We start from the raw sequence: 23,281 nt of genomic DNA on the forward strand, positions 1-23,281 counted from the left end.
ATAATCCCTCTTTGCTTCTCTTATTTGCTTTTCCACCTCCCTCTGAACCTTTTGTATTCAGCCTAGTTCTCAGTCGTATTTTCTCATGGACATGCTTTATCGTTTTTATTTTGATTTTTATTCCTCTTTGCATTCAGGGAGCTCTGGATGACACCTTTCTCTTTTGAGTGAAGATATGTTTACTGTGCTCATACTTCTCCTGTTTGAAGGTCGTTCAATGTTCAGCTGCAGTTTTTGCCCATTTACTTTAGCTCCAATCTATGTGACCTTGCTGTGTTCTTGTCCCACTTAAGTCAGTTCTCCCCAGTTTATTATTCTTGTAAAGGCTGATCATTGTTCTTTTCCATTGCCATCTAAACCTTATGATACAATGATCACAGTCCCTTAAATGTTCCTCCAATGCCACTTTGATCTACTCAGCCCACCTGAGTAGCAGTGCCTCTTTTCTCATTGTCCTGGAGCCTTACTGTGGTAGAAAACTCTTGTAAGCACAATTAAGAAACTCTTGTCCCTCTTTGCCCTTTGTAATACCCTAACATAAATTTGGATAATTAAAGTCCTTCACCATAACTATTTTGTTCCCTTCTGTTGTTTCCTTGCAGATTTGTATGTCTACATTCTTCCTACTAGTTCATGGCTTATAGACATCAAACCATGAAATTGGACCCACTTTGTTCCTTGCCTTCAGTCAAATCGATTCTGCCCTTGAACCCGCTAAGGGCATTCTCTTTCTTCAACATGCTTCTTAACTAATATTGCCACCTTCCTTATTTTCTTCATTTGCCAAATTTACTATTTTTAATCAAGGATTAGTTAACATCCAGTCCTGCTCTTCCGTAGTCCAGATCTCTGTAATAGCTACATCATCATAAGTCCAAATGGTAACCTGCACCTGTAACTCACTCACTTTATTTACTATGCCTCATGTATTCACATACATTCGATATAAGCCTATTTAGAATGTTTTAATCTATCTCTTAAACTAACTCCACCTATTCATTTATTATTCTCTATTCTAGTGCTGCATCTCTCAGTATTTTGTGTATCCTGATATTGTTCCCTGATAGTCTCTCCTGATTCCCACACCACTCCTGAGTTACCTTAAAGCCTCCCCAACAGCCTGAGCAACTCACCACACATGGAACTCAGTCCCACCTCTGTTCAGGTGCAAACAAACCAGCTTAAACTGGTGCCATCTAAAAATAGAACAGATTAGCCTTTATTGTCACGTGCAGTCAAATGAGTGCAATGAAAAGTTTGTGATGTCGCCTCTCGGCATTATCCTAGGTACAGGGTACTTAGGTAAACTTTTGTTAGAGAACTAATATAATAAAAACAAAGACTAACATGGGAATTCAGATCGTAAAAGTCCAGAGAGAGAATTAAAAACTGTCTTCAAAGTACTCAAGTATTGTCTGTTTTCCCAGGGTCCATGTCCACAGGGCTTCAGAACATGATGCCTCGAAGCCTTTACATGCTAGCCTCTGTCCAGGACTCACCTCCAGGGCTTGTCCCCCGGCCAGACTGGGCTCACTCTGCTCTCCATCATCCTAAGATCGCTCTGCTCCCTGCTGTGGCACTGACTCACTCCCAGGACTTGACCTGTACTCACTCTGCTCCCCACTCCGGGTTCCAGCTGTGACTCAGCCCATGTTTGCACTGCTCCCCACTCTGGACTCCAGCCATGACTCACTTCCAGGCCTCGGCTCATGTTCGCTCTGCTCGCCTGCTCTGAGCTCCGGATGTGACTCTGCTCCCTGCTCTGGAGTCTGATCATAACTCATTTCCAGGACTTGGCCCGTACTCACTCTGCTCCCTGCTCTGGAGTCCGATCATAACTCATTTCCAGGACTCGGCCCGTACTCACTCTGCTCCCTGCTCTGGAGTCCGATCATAACTTATTTCCAGGACTCGGCCCGTACTCACTCTGCTCCCTGCTCTGGAGTCCGATCATAACTCATTTCCAGGACTCGGCCCATGCTCACTCCGCTCCCCACTCTGGAGTCCGATCGTAACTCACTTCCAGGATTGGGCCCATGCTCATTCAGCTCCCCACTCTAGCTGGGACTCTGCTTGTGCTCGCTCTGCTCCCCCGCTCCAGGCTCCAGGCATGACTCACTTCCAGGACTCAGCTTTGGCTTTTGTCCCAGAACCAGTCCAGTCCCAGGAATCTAAAGCCTTCACTCCTGCACATCTTTCCAGCATTCCATTTAATAGTCTTATCCTCCTACTTCAATACTCACTTGTACATGGATCTGGAGGTAATCCAGAGATTGCTGCTTCTGAGATCCTGCTCTAATTTTCTACCAAGCTCCTTTATTATTGATGTTGTTAGAACCAAAATGGACTACCATTTCTGGCTGACCATCCTTGATCTTAGCACTAGGGAAGCAACATACTATTTTGGAATCATGTCTATGGCCGTAGAAACACCTGTTGTTCTCCTAAACTAATGAATCCCCTATTACCACAGCACCTCCACTCATCATCTTTTCCTCCCCTACAGCTGAACCACCCATGATGTTACAAGCTTGTACACTCCTCTGAAGAACTATCAACTTACTGATCAATACTCACCAAAGCCTATAAAGAAATAAAGGATAAGAATATGAACCCATTTCTGAAGAATGAAAAGGTTAAAAAACAAAAAAACCAAAGAACAGTTCTTTCCCTACTCATCTAACAACCTTAATTCACCAATACCCCAGTTCTTTGCAAGCTTCAGTCTGTACTAAAATACGCGGAGATGTCCTATTTATTCTATTTTATTCTAAAACTAATGAATAAGCTCAGCACCAGTTACAGGTAAAACAGTTTGAATTAACATTGTTATTAACTAACTACAGTCAACATATAGGAGCCCATGCCTATTCTGGTCAGGAGTATTGCTTCATGTATGTTTTGAAAATGACAGAGGCTATCTCTTCATTGTCTTTTGTGATTTTTAATTATGTTACCATATCAAGTAACAAAATTTCACATGCTGTCAGTGTACTTACAAACATGACATCAAGTTGAGGTGCAGTTTCAGACAAATTTCGGTTCAACAATTCAGCAATCAGCTTATCACCCCACAGTCCTTCCAGTGTCCTAGCCTTACCTGAGAAACTTCACAAGCCATGGAAGCTTACAAGCACTCGTTTACCCAAATCATAGCTAATGGAGAATAAGGAGTTGGGGATTGTCAGTATCAGGAGTTTACACACTCCCTACTATCAAACAGGGAACTAAGAAAATGACTGACCCAAAATGACAGTAGTGCAACCCACCTGAAATCCAGATGAGGATTGTGTTCTGGAGTGTTGATGAAAAGTTACATTTTCGTTTATCATCAGGCATTACAAAGGATACACAAAGCTTATCTTCTTGTGAGATGCCTATCTCCTAAGTAACCACTTTAATAATTAAGTTAATGAGTAATACAACAAATTTCAGTTCTGCAGGCAGGTGGGCATGAACAATATGGGCAGTTACCACCAATGTTAATAGAAGGATGTTCTTCGAACACCTAAATGTTGATGATATCATCAATGGAGTACATCTTGATGTGCTGTGTCCTGGAGTTTCAGCCCCTACATTTATTAATTGCTGAAGTTATAATTTTATTTTATTTCAGCCTGGAAGCTAACCTTAAAAGATACATTTTTAAAGTACGATCAAACTAGTACAAAGTAAAGAGTAGGAAATGCTAGGATTATAAATACACTCCTGTTTTTCAATTCAATTTAATTCAGAATAGCAAATATTATTACATACACAGCTGAATAACATAGACTTAATATAGTGAAAGGAGTGTCAAAGCATGTGCCACTTTACCAGACAGAAACAAATTACTGAAATGAACTAGATACTAAAATAAAATAGGTAAAAACAATAACTGCAGATGCTGGAAACCAGATTCTAGATCAGTGGTGCTGGAAGAGCACAGCAATTCAGGCAGCATCCAACGAGCAGCGAAATCGACGTTTCGGGTAAAAGCCCTTCATCAGGAATAAAGGCAGAGAGCCTGAAGCGTGGAGAGATAAGCTAGGGGAGGGTGGGGGTGAGGAGAAAGTAGCATAGAGTACAATGGGTGAGTGGGGGAGGAGATGAAGGTGATAGGTTAGGGAGGAGAGGGTGGAGTGGATAGCTGGAAAAGGAGCTAGGCAGGTCGGACAAGTCCGGACAAGTCCAGGGGACAGTGCTGAGCTGGAAGTTTGAAACTAGGATGAGGTGGGGGAAGGGGAAATGAGGAAGCTGTTGAAGTCCACACTGATGCTCTGGGGTTGAAGTGTTCCAAGGCGGAAGATGAGGCATTCTTCCTCCAGGCGTCTGGTGATGAGGGAGCGGCGGTGAAGGAGGCCCAGGACCTCCATGTCCTCGGCAGAGTGGGAGGGGGAGTTGAAATGTTGGGCCACGGGTGGTTTGGTTGATTGGTGCAGGTGTCTCAGAGATGTTCCCTAAAGCGCTCTGCTAGGAGGCGCCCAGTCTCCCCAATGTAGAGGAGACCGCGTCGGGAGCAACGGATACAATAAATGATATTGGTGGATGTGCAGGTAAAACTTTGATGGATGTGGAAGGCTCCTTTAGGGCCTTGGATAGAGATGAGGGAGGAGGTGTGGGCACAGGTTTTACAGTTCCTGCGGTGGCAGGGGAAAGTGCCAGGATGGGAGGGTGGGTCGTAGGGGGGCGTGGACCTGACCAGGTAGTCACAGAGGGAACGGTCTTTGCGGAAGGCGGAAAGGGATGGGAAATATATTGCTGTGCTCTTCCAGCACCACTGATCCAGACTAAAATAAAATAGCCTTATGAAATTTTGAAAGCATTATTGAATACTGTAGAAAGAAAGCACTACTGCCATATAGTAACTAATACCTCTGACACAATGTTTAAATATGTCCCCTAAGCTTCTTGTCACCAAGATTCATTTTCTTTTTGTTGTGAATGCAGAGAACTTCTGGGATTGTTGTAACCAGAATGCATCCATTACTGCCAGCACTTCCATTACTGCCAGCATTTCCATTACAGTCAAACTGTCATGTTTTCTGTTGTGCTTTAATGGTGACTACATGGTCGGAATCTGATAATATATTTTTCTTGCAGCAACACAATTTATAATATTCCTGTTTTGGTGTTTTACTAGATGGAGTTATAGACCTGCTGTGAGAACAATGTATGGGAAAGTGTGTACCTTAAACATGACCTTTTCAGTAAAACAACAAATTTCAGTTCTTTATGAAGCTGTTTGTAACATTTTTGAACTCTAAAAGACAAGATAATTTGTCAGTCTGAATAAAATGAGCCAGAATAGGGAAAGGATAAGAGAATTTACAGTAGATCATTAATGTGCAACCATCAATGTAATTGACCAAACATTTCTCAGGTCTCTTAAAATCAGGCATTTCACAAAATGAAATAAAAAGCAAATATCATTTTCCAGCTACATATCATTTTGTTTATTTTGTGTGTGTACTGTTTGTAACAAAGATCTTTTACTATTTTGTACTCTTGTAACAAATGTGAATATAATATGGTGATAATGATCCCAATACTAGAGAAGCTATATTTTCCATATTACTGTGATAAAAATACTGGCACAAATTTGATTAATACCACGATCACACACATTATATTGCACATAAAGAAAATCAATTTGTAGCAGAAGCTTCGTTACGGATGAAGTATTCTCTTTGATGTCAGATATTAGGATTTGTTTTTAAAAGAGGCAAGTTTATACCTTCTTATGATTGGGTCTATTATTCCAAACAACATCCGAGTAAACCATCTTCTTAGAAGGAAAAATCAAGAAGTATACTTAGTTATCCAAAAACTGCATTTAACAATGTTCACAAAACCATACACAAAATTATACTTGCGTAGGCATCAACATTTCTGTACAATTTAACAATAATCTAATAATGATTCAGCTTATGCCTTTCCTCAATAATTTAAGCACCTAGTAGCTCAGGCATTTAATAAATAAACATATTAATATGCAATATTAGACATAGAATATGAGAGATTAAAAATAACAAATTGCAGCAGTAGTGAGAAAAGTTAGCTCTTCCTTTCCTCATAAACATTAACGAATATCAGCATGCAAACTATCATGTATAGATAACATCAGTCATAACAACAAGCAATCTAGAACCCAGTTCTTATTTTAACATTTATTTATATTACACACTGTGGATATGTATAAACAACATTTTAAAAACACATTTTTATAAAAGTATTTCCTGATTTTTCAGGACATTAAAACTGTTAAGCCCTATAATACAGTGCAGCTTTAAAATGGCTGACAGTAATGCTACAAAAGACTGTCGGCCATTTAATGTCTCACTGTAATAAAAAATACTTTTGAAAAGTAACAGTAAATATTTAAAAAAAACTGCAGGTACCGTTTGTTTTTAAAATTGTCATAAGTGGAGACTGATATTCAAACTAGTAACCAATAAAATCTGCTAAATTTAACAAAGAAAGGTTTTGTGGAAAAATAAATAAACTTGATCAATAAAACTATATGAACCAACAGCTTGGATGGATTTTGAGTCTATGTACTGTTCAGTAAGGAAGGAAAACATGAAAACATGCAACAATGAGACTGGTGTGGCTCTGTACAAATAAAATGAAGCACAAAGGAAGAGATTTTAATTTGATAGATTTATAGCATTTTTCATGTTGAAAAAGAAAATTATGTGTAAATAAGAAGAACAGAAAAGAGAATTAGGGAACTTGAGGGAATATCAGTTGCAAAGACAGATGACACTTACTTAAAAATAAATTACGAGTAAATCATAAATACTGTGCTCAATACATTGCTAAATCTCAAAGGTGATGACTTTATGAACTTGTCTGTGATTTAATCTGTACAACAGTAATTGAATTTGTAAATTCATATAACTATGTGCCTCATTGCTTGGAATAGCATTTCTGTTCAAAAATGTCCTTTTCCATTTTGCCATTTAGAGAAAAATGTCCTTGGTTCAGAGAAGGACTAGACTGAGTCTTCCTCAAGGAATTTTCATCATTTTCAAAGCTGAAAATAATTGTCTCAATTTTTTCCAGATCATCAGTTCCTACCTTTAGTTTTGCCTTCAGTAGGTTAATGTATGCTTCATATCTGCTTTTCTGTGGAGGGAAATTATAACCCAAGAATAAGTTTACTAGAGAAGGAAAACTCCTCCATTTAACAAAATCCTGAACAACAGAGAATCATTCATATAATTCATGATGTCTTGACTTTAAAGCTGAAAAAGCAAAAACTGCCTTCATGAAATATGTTAATTATTGCAATAGTTTAACAACTGAAAAAGAACGAACAGCTTCAGAATTCGTTTTTTTTTTGCAAATTTTATCAATTACGTAAGCATCATCATTGTCACTAGTTCTGGAAAAGATGTTTATTTTTGATTATTAAAGGTTACCATATTATTTCCTGTATAACATGATCAGCACAGCATCGTTATGGCAAATGTAAAAACAAATTGATTTTCCTATTGAGTTCAATTTGCTTCTGCAAGCGTATCTCCATCTGTCAAAGTTCATTTCACTGATACTTGTCGGTTCTAATTACATTAAATTCATCAATTATTTTTTGGGAACTGTAAAAAAAGCAACACTTATATCAATTTGAAATGATCTGTGCTACAGTGATGGAGTATTGCATGCACAGGAATGTACATAAAATTGATATTGTATTCACTAAAAAAAGAAATATAACTGTATGATGAATTAAGGACATGTTCAGCACCATTCCATATCTACCTCTATATCATAAATCTAGTTATTATTAAGAATATTGGGCCAAATCTTACTTTTTTGGCTAAGTGCTAGTTTTTTGCTGAGTTTTTTGGAAGGATTCCCATTGTGAGGCCTGTGCGATTCATTCTATACTCAACTATTAACTACCATTGATAGTGTGTTGCTGGAAAAGCACAGCAGGTTAGGCAGCATCTGAGGCACAGGAAAATTCCTGATGAAGGGCTTTTGCCCGAAACGTTGATTTTCCTGCTCGTCAGATGTGCCTGACCTGCTGTGCTTTTCCAGCAACACACTCTCGACTCTAATCTCTAGCACCTGCAGTACTCACTTTTGCCTATTAACTACCTTCCCTGACTATTTAGTTCCTCATGTCCAATTCTCGTCCACTCTTACCATGTGCTGTTCCCAGAACAACTCACCATTCAGTGGATATCTGCTGAAAGACCAGTTTCCTTTGTGCATGTGCCATCTTTGAAGGCCACTGTGCATCAGGATAAGTGTTGCCAATCAGCATTGCCCCTGACCGGCAATGTCATGGCATAGCAGCCCTGAAGAAATGCTGCCCATGGCTGGCACTCACCTGCACATACAACCTCATTCTCTCATCCTGGTCATTTTTTAATCAAGAGGCTACACAGTTTACTGGTTTGCAGCTACATTCTGTCTGAGCAACCTCTCCAAATCACTGCTACTCTTCCCCCAGTGCCACTGAACAACTATAACTGGTCATTATCTAGTACAGGAACACGCACGTAATTGGATGGTTCCAAAGGTGAGCTTTTTTTTACATCCATGAAATTGGAATTCAAACAAAACCAAAAGTTGGCAGGATAACCGACAGTTATTTTACTTTCTGGGTAGTCTGCTGCACCCAGCTGTCAGCGAAGGGAATTTTGTATTTATCTTTCAACCTGTCAGCCTAATTGCACCCAATATAGCTGAGTTCTGTCATAGACAAGGAGACCCTCCTCCTTCCCAAAGTCCTTGTCCTCTAACGGATTCTTCATTAGCCTTCGTTTCTACAAGAGGAACAGTTCCAACTCCTTCAATGCATCCTCATAACTGAATTTTCATGTCCCTGGTGCAATTCTTGTAAATTGCTTCTGTTCTGTCTTCAATGTGATCCCAGCCTTTCTATAAAGTGGTGCCCAGGACTGCGCACAGAACTCAAGCTGAGGTCTAATAAGTGTCTTGTACATGTTCAACATCACCTTTTTGTTCCTGTACTCTATGCCACTTTATTTGTGATCTCTACACCTGACCAGCCACCTTCCACAAACACAGCAAAACTGACAGCATCTGTGGGGAAAGAAAGACATTTAACATTCCAAGTCTGGTATGACTGCTCTTGCTCTGAAGAAGTGTCATACTCAACTTGAAATATGAACTGTGTTTCTTTCTCTACAGATGCTGCCAGACCTGCTGAGTTTCTCCAGCATTCACGGTATTTATTTTGGAACACCAGCATCCACAATATTCTGTCTATTGCAACTTCAACAATCTGTGCACAGATACACCCAACTCTCTCTGCTCCTACATGCTCCTTTACAATTAGACCACCTATTTTATATTGGCTTTCAATGGTCTTCCTACCAACGTCCATCACATCACATTTCTCTTCATTGAAACGTATCTGGAACGTACCTACTCACTGCACCAAATTGGATATTTTTTTTGGAGTTCTATACTGTCCTCCTCACATTTTACAATTCTTCCAAGTTTCCTGTTTTCTCAAAACTTTGACATTGCCTCCTGCACACTAAGATCTGGATCATTAATAAAAGTCAGGAAAAGCAATAGTTCAAGTACCAACCCCTTGGGAACTCAACCACAAACTTCCCTCCAGCCTGTAAACTATCCATTGATCATTAATCTATGTTTCCAACTACTCAGCCAATGTTGTATCCATGTCGCTACTGCCCCTTTATACAATGATCTAAAACTATGGTAATACTACCATAGTCCCACTGGATCATAGCACTGCTTTTTCATTAGTGAGACAACTAGTCGTGGGTCACCAAGCCTCAGGAGGGAGAGGCTGTGAAGGAGAGGCCTGCATTGTAACTCAGCCAGTGCAAGAATTGAACCCATTACTGTTAGCATCACTCGACATCACAAACCAGCCATCCAGCCAACCATATGAATACTAATTCTATCCTGAATAATTATCTCTAGAAGCTTCCCCCTCACTAAACTATCAAGTCTGTAATTGTTGGGCTCATCCTTACTATTTTGTTGAACAAAACAAAATGCTTGCAATTTTCCACTCACCTTCCCCAAGGGTATGGAATATTGAAAGGTTATGAGCAAGGCCTCTGCATTTCTGCTTTCATTTCCTTCAAAATCCTTGGATGCATCTCAACAGATCCCAGTGCCTTAGCATCTTCAAGTACCAATAGTCTATCTAACACATTATATTTATCAATTTTAATCCCTTACAGTGAGAGTTTGCTGCTCTGTCACAATGGCCTGAGTAGCAGCTCTCTCTTTGGTAAACACAGATGCAACATATTTAGTTAACATCTTGGCCATGCCCCCTGCCTTCAGTTATTAATCCTTTCTTGGTCCCTAAACTGTCCTGTTCTTTTTACCACTATTTTATTGTTTCTATGTCTATCGAAAACCTTTGGACATTCCTTTAAGTTGGTTGAAGTCTTTTCTTACAATTCCTTTTTGCATAGCTTATTTGCTTTTTAACCTCCCTTTAGTATGTCTTTTGGTACTTGATTTTATTTTCTACTTGGTACCTGTCATAATACCCTGACTATATCTGAACCATCTCCTTTTTGAAGGTAGCCCACTGTTCAGGTATTGTTTTTCCCACTGACCTCTTATTCCAGTCAATCTGACCCAGGTTTGTTCTTGCTGCACTGAAGTACACTCTTTGCCAACTGCTGGTTCTCATTCTGAATTATTGTTTGTCATTCTGTACAATCATCCTGAACTTGGCCCACCTCATTTCCAGGAATTAGGTCTAATTGTGTATCATTTCTTGTTGGACATGTATTGCTGTAGAAAGCTCATCTGAATGCAATCTCGGAATACTTGTCCTTTGCTGCCCTCTACACTACAAAAATTTCATTCTATATTTAGGTAATTGAAGTCTCCTATTATAATTATGCTACAATGTTGGCATCTCTCTGTAATTTCCCTGCAGATTGGTTCCTACATCCTTTCTACTAATTGCTGGATTACAGCTCTAGCCAAACTGTATCAGTCTATCACCTTCTGAGACATCCTCTTTCTCCAGCATCCTTTCCCAAATAGTGCTACTCCTCCTTCTTTTCACCCTTTTCTATCTTTTCTGAATACCTGTACTCAGGAATGGTTAATACCCAGACTTGCCTTATCTTGAAACAAGTCTTTGTTATTGCCACATTATACTTTCTCTTGGTAATTTGTGTCTGTAACTCCCCTATCCTATTTATTATACTCTGTTCATTCACATTCATGCATTTCATTGATTTCTCCATTTCAATACATACTGATCATTGTTTTCACCTGGGCCTGCTTCTTTGGACCCCAGCAATGAGGATGTTGTTTTATGGGATGGGAAAGTCCTAAATCCACATTAAATATGACTAAGGTTGTGAATCCTAATTTGTCTGTACAAATGTTTTAAATGTTGTGAGCAGTCTTGTTAGGTTTGCTTGCTGTTCTGTTTCCAAATATGACAGATTGACATCTAACCTCCCTAATAGTTCAATGTCATCAAACCAGACATTTGGAGGTTCAATTTAGGAATTGTGTGGGCTACTTTCTCACCTTATCCTCACTTTTTCTGTCATCTTCCACTGTCCACACTGCCCAACAGAGTTTGTTTGTGGTGTATTGTTTCAGCATGTTAAGGTGACACAAGTGCCTATCCAGTACCTGGGCTATCAGTCAAATAAATCATCTCATCAATCATCTTGATTATTCTATGTGGACAACTAAAGGAGATTTCAGCAGTTCACTCTGCAAAGCTAGTAACACTGGCACATAATCCTCGACAAGAAATGTTTGGGTCTTGGTCAGCTTGTCTGCCCATACTTCTATGTCTTTTGTAAAGTTTCAGAGTCCTCCTGGGCCACATTACACACTCTTGTGAGTTATTCCCAAAACATGGAGATATAATCTAACATAGAAGACTCATTCCCCTACTATGTGAACCTCCTTGTTTAGTTTTAATGCACCTCTTACCATGTGTATATAAACAAATTCAAAGAAACTAAAACCAATGGACTCATTGAATAAATTTCAGGTAGCAAATGAGAGCGATCCCAGTACATCATCTCAGTCATGGGGTTACAACTGTGATGGGAAGAGCACACTGGTAACCAAGCTCCACAAGATGTACTGTTTATATAAGTGTGTTGACTCCATTATCAAAATGATAATTGAGTCAACACATTCCTTTTTGAATCATAACACAGAATTGAACAGATTTTCATCAGGTTTCTTTGGTGTTTATTATAATTTGTTTATGATAAACAAAACATTAGCTTAAACCACTGGCAAACATTGATTAATATCCAAACTATGATGTGGAATTCAAAAATAACTTCCTAATCCCAAATAGAGACATACACACAAAACACAACAGAAAGACAATCTTTGCAGAGTGATTTGTTTTAAAAAAAAAAGAAAAAAACCTATTGGACAAAGGTCTAGAAACATAGGGTAGAAGGTGATGACTTCTTATTATCCACTGTATTTCCTATCGACAAATTCAAACCGAAGACAACCACTGACTTTGGGAGAACTTCAGTTTTGACTGCATGCAAATCTTTGTACATACAATCCACTTCTTCAGGTTTTACAAGATAGTCAAAAATACTATCAATTCAAACCAATCAAGCTCCGAGGAATCTCTGCTGGGAAAAGGATTTCAGGCAAGAGATTTGTATTTGCTTGGGCGTCTTCTTTACTAACTCTCTCGGACTGTAAAAAGAAACATTTATTCCGCAAAGAGTTGCCAGTGAACTATTAGCTTCCTAATCATTTCAAAGCCAGGTTTACCAGCAATTAAGGCAATAAACTCCATCTCTTAACTCCTTGAAAGCTTTGCATGGCTGTTTTCTCCAAAGTCATTGCTTTTTTTTCTGTAAACAGCAGGTGTCTTACAGCATAAATTGAACTGCTAATCTCACCGCTTGACCCTGTTAACCCCAAAAATGTCTAAATCATTCTATATCTTCCAAATTTTCCCATACAATCCTTAAATATAAATGTGCATTCCCAACCCATCACAGAATGACCTTATTATTGTCTTGAAGGTCTGGCAGTTCTGTTCTAAAGCCCATGTGACTGTGGGTGGTAGGCTGAAGACTATGGTTGTGGTATAACCAGACTACTCTCTGAAAAATGTTAGACATAAGATCAATGGTTCATCCGACTGAACCTCGGCTAGAGATCTATATCAGGTGAAGAACAGTGTCAACCTTTCCAGCATCATCTTGGCAGAAATGCTTCTCAGGGGAATGGCCAAAGGGAACTGGCCGCATCCGGAATAGTAATGTTGATACTGTGGTTCTGTTTTGTTTCTGACATGGGTTCCAATGAGGAGAAGTCTGTAGATGCTGGAGGGAGTTGAGAGTGTGTTGCTGGAAAAGCACAGCAGGTCAGGCAGCATCCGACAAGCACGAAAATTGACATTTCAGGCCGGAGCCCATGATCAGGAACTTCATTGGAACACGGGTTCCAATGAGTCTATTAATACCCTACCCAACACCCTGAAAACTGTACAGGAAATAGAGGCACTGGTTTTATTGCAGGTTGGGGTTTTACAAATTCTGCTATGTTTTACAAAACTGTGCCATGTTCTTGTGGAGGTTGGTTACTAAAAATACTAACTTGTATGTGTTTGGGACTCCCTCATCTAGCCAGCCATGGGAATTTCACAGGCTATCTTCAATATCTCCCAAAGGTAGTTAAGTGGCATAGCTATCTGGTGAACCACCATCCACTCTTTATTCACCAGTCTGTGAGCATGCCTTCACTTTCTTCACAGAGCCTTGTTATATACATAGTAGGATGCCAGAAATTCCTCTGCTTCAGCTTGGTTAGAGAGGCTGGGGCCAATTAATTCAATTTTGGGTCAGCTTGCTGAAACCCAACCAGGGAAGACCTATTATCATTTCCTTTGGGTCAGCCATGTAGCAGATAGAGTCACCTGTCTGTGGCATCAATTTGGCCTCTGATGATGGAACTTGGTTAACCATTGATCATATCACTACACAGGAAAGAAAACAAAACCATGGAACCTTTCCCTGTAACTATAGTGTCTCCTTGTCTTAACTTGCCCTTTTCTGAGATTATGGAGAAGCTAATATATTTCACTGCCAACTAAACATTTTCCAGGTGTAGGACAACCGAGTACAGAGGAGAGCTTTGGACAATCCCTGGGGTGGCTCAGTGGTTAGCACTGCTGCCTCACAGAACCAGGGACCTTGGTTCAATTCCACCCTTGAGTGACTGTGTGGAGTTTGCACATTCTTCCTGTGTCTGCGTGGGTTTCCTCCCACAGTCCAAAGATCTGCAGGTTAGGTGGATTGATTATGCTAAATTGCCCATAGTTTCCACAGATGTGCAGGTTAGGAGGATTAGTCATGAGAAATGAAGAGTTACAGGGATGAGTTGGGGGCAGGGCCTGGATGGGATGCTCTTTGGAAGGTTGATGGGCAAATTAGCCTACCTCCACACTGTAGGGATTCTACCCCACCAAATCCTATTGCTACTTCTAGAAATTAGCCAAAAGATTTCCCATTTTGATTCAGTGGAAGTAGCTAGGCTTAAGTACAGCACTCTCACTATTTCTGGCTTGAGAAGAGAATAATTTTTTTGAGCTGAGCTGTCCCTTCTCTCCACTAGCTGTTTGCATTCTCTTTGAACTTTTCACAGTCTCACCTTTTCATGTCTGTGAAGGTGATACAGGTTGTTCTAGTATAACAATGTGAAGTGGCTATAACACGATTGACAAATTGGGGACACTGTTTGAATAATGCAAACTTTCTGCTGAACAGGATCAAGGGTTTTCTATAGCGATTTTCTACAATGCAATTTCCCAAAGTGGTTTTCCATGGCATGATTTTCTATGGCACGAGGTTGCAGGGGAATACAACTGTCGCATTATGGCAGAAAGTTATAGAAGAAAAGTTCCCCTTGGGGTAAGGACTTGTGGACAAGCTCATAACCTTCAGCCACCTTAGCTGCTTGTCTGGCTGTTGGAACCTTTTGGTTAATTACACGGGTATAGGGTGTGAACTTTTAACTTCTTTAAGGAGACCTATCTCTCTGAAGTTCTCAAACATTGGAGTCTATGGTAAGTGGCTACATCCAAAGATTAAAGGCCAGTTCTTTTATCCTCTCAAGCCCCATGAAGGTCTACCCGGGCTACTTCCCAAGGTTTGGAAATTTCTACCTGTAAGCCTCAGGGACCAGTTCATGGGTACGGTGGATTGCCTTTTTTGTCCGTTTCATAAGCTGCAGAGGCTCCTCAGACAGCATGGCATCAACTTCATGAGTTTTGCCAGTTAGCCTGGATCAGGTGGTGCATCTATTCTGCTCTTTGCTTCCACATTTATTTTGCAGCAGCAGTGAGGCTGGCATTATCAGAAATTGGACTTAACTGATGCAACTTCAATACAGCCAGTAAATCCTTAAAACAGGGGGAGACGTAACCTAGTTGAAAGTAGTGCAGGACATTGTCGGACAAACAAGTAAGTGGAACAAGGACTCAGAGAAAACCCAGATTTTGTGATGTAGCTAGAGGCTCTGATATAGGTAGATGAAAGGCAAGAGATTGCGTGGTGGCTCAGTGGTTAGCACTGCTGTCTCACAGTGCCAGGAACCCGGGTTTGATTCCTGCCTTGGGTAACTGTCTGTGTGGAGTTTGCACATTCTCCCAGTGCCTGTGTGAGTTTCTCCAGTTGCTCTGGTTTCCTCTCACAACCAAAGATGAGCAGGTCAGGTGAATTGGCCATGCTAAATTGCCCATAATGTTTGGTGCATTAGTCAGGGGTAAATATAGGGTAAAGAAATGGGTGTGGGTGGGTTACTCTTTGGAGGGTTGGTATGGACTTGTTGGGCTGAAGGTCCTGATTCTATACTGTAGGGAATCTAATCTAAAGATCACTTTAAGGGCATAAAGCCTTCTTGGCAAAACCTGGAGTAACAATCAGAAGACATGACTCTTCTGAGCAATTCAAGAGAAATTGCTCCCCAAGATGGGCTGTGGGTTTAGCCTCCAGCTCCCTCTCTGGCAAGCTCTTGCTATTCCCCTTCTTCCTCTGTTCTGAAGTTAGTCCTTACAAAATATTGATGACCGGCAAGAAATGCAGCCAAGCAGCATTAAAATCTTCTTCTCAGCAATTAGAATTAATTTTTCATAGAAAATAGGACATAAACACAGAAAACAAAATAGACCAGAAGCTTCAAATCACAAACCAGCAATGAACCTATGATGAGCTGTTAAATAGCATTGAAGGGTTCTGATTAGTGCCATAAATTGAGAAAATTTATTGTGTAGTGAGCTTGACTCTGGGAGAGTATCAATATCAAGGAAGAATTTGCAACAAGCATTGCACCTTAACTTAAACATATTTATCCATTATTTTAAATAGCTTTGGCGTGTTTGGTATCCAGGGAACAGTCAGCTCCAGCATAGTGGGTGGGATGCATAATGAGCATGCATTCTCTGCTGACTGTATTAATTTTTTATGCACCCATTTTGGAAATGAAAGAAGTTGGGACAGAAACCTCTGGACCTAAATCTGCTCTCTATGAAATATTTATGAATTTAAGTGATAAAGTGTATACACAGCAAATGTATTGAGGCCAATGCTCTTTCTGCTCTTACAGGCTATTACATTGCGCCAAACAGTTTCTACTACAAGAACAAAGAATTGCTGAACTTTTAGAAATGTTGCCACTTAGTGAATTACGTGCTGCTATTACTACTCAGTAGATAAATGAGATAAAATTGTTGGTTGTGGTTAACATCACCTCAGGCAGCTTATTAAGACATCTATAGATAACAAATTGACTACAACCACAGATATTTCCTGTGGTCATTCATCTAGAAATGCTGGAGAAATCAAATGGAAATATGATGGTCATGTTGACTAGCAATACTGCCTCTGTGGTACTGGTTGACTGTGGGTTTCCTGATAGTAAATTCACTGGGGAGCAAATGCAGGCATTTTGTCCCACTGAGTTTAAGGTTGTACGATATAGTTATTAGATTACTTACAGTGTGGAAACAGGCCCTTCGGCCCAACAAGTCCATACCGACCCGCCGAAGCGCAACCCACCCATACCCCTACATTTACCCCTTACCTAACACTACGGGCAATTTAGCATGGCCAATTCACCTGACCTGCACATCTTTGGACTGTGGGAGGAAACCGGAGCACCCGGAGGAAATCCACGCAGACATGGGGAGAACGTGCAAACTCCACACAGTCAGTCGCCTGAGGCGGGAATTGAACCCGGGTCTCAGGCGCTGCGAGGCAGCAGTGCTAACTACTGTGCCACCGTGCCGCCCACGGTTCTTACAGATATTGTGTGGTTCTTACAGATATTGTTGGAAGCAAAATGCAATTTAACAGCTCGACATTTGTTTTTCCTCTTTATTTTGCTTGACAGTTTGGACAGGAATTTGTCATAGAGTTCAGGACCCCAATGCCAGATCAGTCTTCAAATTATGTTTATTGAAAATTAGGAAAATAAAGTGTTAACTTTAAAGGAACTTTTACCATCAAGACATAATCTTGCTCCTCTTTAACCTCCAGTTGAGAAGGACAAGCTTACAGCTAGACTGGAATGGGAATGGAGAGCATAAAATGCATAGTCTTGTTTTCATGCTATTATTTCCATAGAGCTTGGTTCTTGAGACCATAAGACCATAGATATAGGAGCAGAATAGGGCCATTCGGCCGATTGAGCCTGATCTGCTAGTTAATCAAGGCTGATATGTTTCTCAAACCCATTCTTCTTCCTTCTGCCCACAAATTCTGATCCCCTTACTAACCAAGAACCTATCTATTTCTGTCTTAACTACAATCAGTGCCTTGGTCTCCACAGCCCTCTAGCAGCAATGAGTTCCAAAGATTCACGACCTACTGGCTGAAGAAATTCCTCCTCATCTTGGTACTTTGTGAGAAAATGCATTGAATGAAGATAACCATAACAGGGCAATAATAAATTTTAATTCATCATTAACTTCACTCCTGGCACTGAAAGCTGTATATCAACAGAACTTTCTCATCTTGATCACTAAAAAGACTTGTACAAAAGGTATAAATGCCCCAAAGCGATTACTCATGGCAGGTTTAGTCTGCAAATGTGTTGAATTTTACAACTTCAATCAAATAGAACTGGTATGGAACAAATATAAATATGTATTACTGTCCATTACCAAATAGAACCTTAATGAATAATTATTCAGTCACACGAGCTTTAACATAAGTAAAATGATGCATGATGCTATTAAGATAACGGGAAAATGAATTCAAACCTGATCATGAAAGGCTTTGATTCAACACTATTAATAGTTTGATTCTTGTGTAAAGTTATCTTCAAACTGAAATATTTCACAAACAAAATAATCTGTAGTCATACACGTTACAGCCTAATAGTATTTTCATGCTATGAAAGTGGGACTAGAATTTAGTTATATTAAGGTTTATTTCATACTTAGCTTCTCCAGACAAGTTGCAATGCTTGAGAAAATACTGGTCAGGAAATCATAAGATTCTTGGTATGATTTTTCATCGCTAAAATTAATGATAAAAATAGAGGCTGCAGTCTCACCACTTCTTCAGTTGTACTCTAGCAAACTTGCTTTTGTGTTAATGATCCATGATCCCCTGGAGGCTGGTAAATCCAGAGGGATAACAGGAAAACCCCTCAACTGGTTTGGACAAGGCAGAGACTGTGGCCTGCATTGTTCAAAGCCCTATCAATGGGACTCCATGAATGAGGAATCAGCCATCTGATGTCAAAAGACTCTGTCCTTTTTACTCACATTAGGGCAGAATTCTTCTGATGACAATATAAACATGTTCTTTTCAAATATATTTACAATGCTGCTACAAATAGAAACCAAAAACCTACTTCCTCAATCATTTTACATCATGGCTATCATGCAGCTTCAACAATATGTGCATATAAGCTGATAACAGCATTTACCTAAGTGAACATGCCCCATGTAAAAGTGGCACAAAGATAAAGTTTCAAAAATGTAATATGATAGTATTAAACCCTTGGAGTCAAGCAAAGTGGCTTTACTGCCACATCTTTCTTGCAGTAAAAGCCATCGTATAGTTTTTAGTGATTCACTATTACATACTCTGTACACATCTTTCTTTAGCATTAGAAAAGTATACTCACCTCAAATAACAAATAATGTTCTTTAAGTCTGAATTCCTCTGCATCTTTAGATTTTACATTCTTCTCAGGAGGGTGAGTACTGTGTTCTGCTAATTCAGTTGAAATCTGTCTCCACTTGGTCTCATGAGACTTCAGCTGCTCCTCCTTTATTCCACAGAGCATACATAAGTTGATTTTATAATTGAATATCCCATAAAAATGCAGGACTCTTAGTTTTATACATATCGTTGGTTTATCATTGATAAAAAGATTTTACAAATACATCTTTGTGTGATAATTTCTTTGAAAAACATTATACAAACAGAAGCTCACATTAAACATTGGAATTCATAAAACATGCTTCTAAAATTATTCAAAAACAAAGGGCAAATTATTATTGACCCATATTTTCCAGTCAGTGGCGAAAGGACAACACTTGCCACTGACCTTGAAGAAAGGTGTCCACAAAAATTTAACAAGTTCCATGATATTGATTTGCCTTTTTAAAATGCAACTTTAATTCAGGCACCATCTACAGGACATGTCTAGCATCAGGAACAAGCAAGTCATTAAGCAGTCTAAGCAATCAAATCAAAGAATTCTCACAAAACAAACTAGGAAGTAAAAAGCACTAATTACCATTCTATTTAATTATATTACACAGAGTAACATATCATTTGAGACATAATATTAAAGTAAAAGTTAAAACATCATTAACAAACATAAAAGAAAACAAAAATCAAATTTTATTATTCAAAAAAATGTTTTGGTGATGAAATGAAATGACAGTTCAGGCTTTTAAAACCAATTATCGAGAGCCAGTTAGGCAGGTCAGCTGTAGTTAAAACTTAGAATAATGTCAAAAGCTCAATTACACCTCAGCAACAAGCCTAACTATTTGATTTGCTTTTGCAGCAAGAATAGTGCATAAAATGTTGAAATTCCCATCAAATTTTGGATTCTATGATGTTTGTAACTTCAAAAAAAGATTCAGTAGTATACCCTGAGGGAAAACAGGGTATTAACTAAAAGAACTTCATAGCAGCAGGAGTACACCATAGAGATTGCTCTGCCTTTCAAAGATGAGAAGGAGCCAGTGTTGAACTGGGGTGGACAAAGTTAAAAATCACACAACACCAGGATATAGTCCAACAAGTTTATTTAGAAGAACAAGCTTTCAGACCTGCTTTCAAAACGATTGTGCCTGATCTTCTATTTCCACTCCACTTTTCCGCCATTCCTCATAATCCTAAACTACCTGAGAAAAAAATACATTCTTCTACTTTAGCCTTAAATATATGCAACCCCTGAATGAAAGAATTTCTCTTCATCTCAGTTCTAAGTGATTGTTCCACTTACCCTGAGACTGCAACCCTACCTTTTGTATATTGCACTCAAGGAAAATAAATCTACATCTACCCTATCAAGCCCTTTTGAGAACCTCAAAATGTTTCAATGTGATTTCCTCTCATTCTTCTAAACATCAAAGATTAGGGACCCAATTGACCTCTCACTATAAGATAATCCTCTAATTCCAGGCATCAATCTAATAAACTTTTGCAGTACTGCTTCCACTGCAAGTACATCCTTCCTTAAAGATAGTGACCAAAACCTCCTGCAATATTGCAGATGTGATCCCACCAATGCTCTGTACAACTGCAGCTGGATGAGATTCCACTCAGAACACCCACAGAAATACAAATCCATGCTTCCATTCTGACAGTTTTTTTAATCATACTGAACTGGCAGAGGAAGGTAAACCATGCCCCCTTTTCATAATAGACAGCTGCTGAATTCTGAAAAATAACCGACCAGAATCACAGACAGCAAATTTGACAGCTGCTGTCATTACACCACAAGACCATAAGTTATTGAAGGAAATTTAAGCTGTTCAGCACATTGAGTCTGCTTCAATCATGGCTCTCCCCATTTTCCTGCCTTCTCTCTATTACCTTTGATTCCCATAAAGTAAGTGCCTCAGCTAAATGTGCTGTCAATGTGCTAGGAATGTAGGGTGCCAGATGGATAAAGCATAGGATGCCAATTAAGTTGAGTGCCAGATGGGTAGGGTGCCTGGGATATGATGTCAAATGAGTATGAAAACTGGTGCAAATTTTGGCTATTTTTTGCTTCCTTCCATATAATATTTTGGGACAGTGATAGAAAGCACATAAAGACTCTTCTGGCATCATAGTCTTTTCATGATGCCACCAAGAATAATATTTTCAGAACAGCCTTATGGCAGGGAAATAATACAGTAATTCAAACCTCTTCACATCAATCTGAATTTTCAAAATGTTTTTGTTTAAATTTAACACAATTTTGCTCATATTTATTTGACTTTATAAATATTTTGTCCAGAGTAATAACTTTCAAATGTTCTGTTCATCACAGGGATATAATTTTGTAAAGCTGGATTTTTCAATTGTATTTTCAACTTTTTAAAGTGGAAGCGTATAAAACAGAAATATGTCTTTTCTACTCATTGTGGTCAGTCAGGTCTGTCAGTTTTCAAAGCTTCTGTCAGCATGGCTTCTCTTTACCGCTCCACATGCTCTGGAACTTAGGAATCAGTTGGATGATGCTACAGGGATCCATTAGAGGTTACTTCATAAAGGAATCCTCTGGGATGCCAGCAAAGTTTTAATTGGGCTGTTGTGTAATTAAGTGAGCAATTTTGGTCAAGGCTAGTGATAAGTGCCTTTGCTTCACCACTGATTGGAAAATACAGATCATTGCTTTCCAAATTTCACATGCAGGTCATACTGTAAACATTTCTATGTGATTAGTTGGAAAGATCACGCCACAAAGCAAACTTGCCACATAACTAATCTTCACGTGGTGTTTGTTCATTTACTCATAAGATGAAATGCAGAACTTGGCTGTCACTCATCAATGTGCTTTCCAAACTTCTAGTATTTCAACACTACCTCTCTGCTTGCAAGACAAGGCAGTGCATATATAAAGACTACTCAGTCAACTGAACATGCCAGGTTTGACACAGTGCGGCCTGAATACATTGAGGGAATTGGCCACAGTTACCTTAAGGCTTAAGGCTAAAAGTAGCACTTCTTTCTTAATCTTAAGCCACTCAGTCATTTTTTCACATAGGAGCACATTAAAATAATATATTTCGCTGTGAAAGCTCTTCTTCAGAAAGTACATTTCTGCCAGAATTCCCACAAAGCTCATACTTTTAAAAAAAACTTTTTTGACCCAAAGAGAAGCCAGCTGACTCCATCATATTTATGAAATTACACTTGTCCATAATTAGCTCATCTGACTACAGAATCCACAAAGAGAAGCCCAATTCTATATTCAGTAGAAGGCTTATATTTTACCTCTCCTCAGTTACTGAGACTCATAGGGCCCTCCAGGGTATAATGGTGAAATAAAAGCCACCAAAAATACAACCACTCCAAACTAATGTCATCAACCAATCCATCCAATATTCCATATCAAAGACAACTAATCACATTTGTGCATTCCCTTTGGAGCCTGTCATCTCTGCACCTTAGCTTGGTTTTGCATTCCCATGCAGTACTACTCCAACACATGCAAAATGGTTGGTGGAAGGCTGCTGTGGAGGAATTAGGAGACAGACTTGAAGGATAAACTCAAACAGCTCTGGCCTTAGAAGTTCCAGCTTTGAACTTCATCACCTTGGGCAGCAGTCAGGATTGGCTTATGAACAGACAACAGCAAGGGTGGAGTGACAGTGGTGGGAGGATGGTGCTGTAATTCTGAACTTGAATAGGAGGCTCATGTTCTGTGGAGCCTCTGTTACTCTACTAGGAGCACAGTTCAGGAATCCCGGAGAAAAGATCACCAGACTGCTGTGAAACCTTATAAGCAGGAGGCTGGAAGAACACAGCAAGTTGACCAGCATTAGGAGATGGAGAAGTCGATGTTTAGGGTATAACCCCTCTTCAGGAATGGAGGTGGGGGTAGGGAGAGCTACAAATAAAGAGAGGGGAGGTAAGGGTTATAGGTGGGGAGAGGGACGGAATGGTGAGGTAGTGAGAGGTGAAACCTTATAAGCACCTTTCAGTGTTAGAACCATGTGATGGGGGAAGTGGCCTGAGAGTGCATGACAGGAAGGTATGCTGATATGATAACAAGCTAGGATTGCAAAGCATTAATTTCAGCTTCCACTGCAGGACTTTGACTTATACTTTCTATTAAC

The 23,281-nt window shown here is 39.5% G+C and overlaps 1 protein-coding gene across 2 annotated transcripts in view; it reads right to left on the reverse strand.

The window, feature by feature from the left end:
- Positions 1-3,719: 3,719 nt before the first annotated feature.
- LOC122556664 (PH and SEC7 domain-containing protein 2) overlaps positions 3,720-23,281 on the reverse strand; it is a 196,886-nt gene continuing 177,324 nt past the window's right edge. For both annotated transcript variants that reach the window (XM_087995355.1, XM_043703660.2), the window contains exons 14-15: positions 19,117-19,260; positions 3,720-7,110 (exon numbers count right to left, since the gene is read on the reverse strand). In XM_087995355.1, the coding sequence (XP_087851481.1) occupies positions 6,892-7,110; positions 19,117-19,260 (363 nt within the window). In that variant the 3' untranslated portion in view covers positions 3,720-6,891. The remainder of the gene's footprint in view (positions 7,111-19,116; positions 19,261-23,281) is intronic.

Source organism: Chiloscyllium plagiosum, unplaced genomic scaffold (assembly GCF_037043375.1).
Source record: "Chiloscyllium plagiosum isolate Xiang-an unplaced genomic scaffold, Cpla_swu_hap1 HiC_scaffold_16, whole genome shotgun sequence".
Lineage (NCBI taxonomy): Eukaryota > Metazoa > Chordata > Chondrichthyes > Orectolobiformes > Hemiscylliidae > Chiloscyllium > Chiloscyllium plagiosum.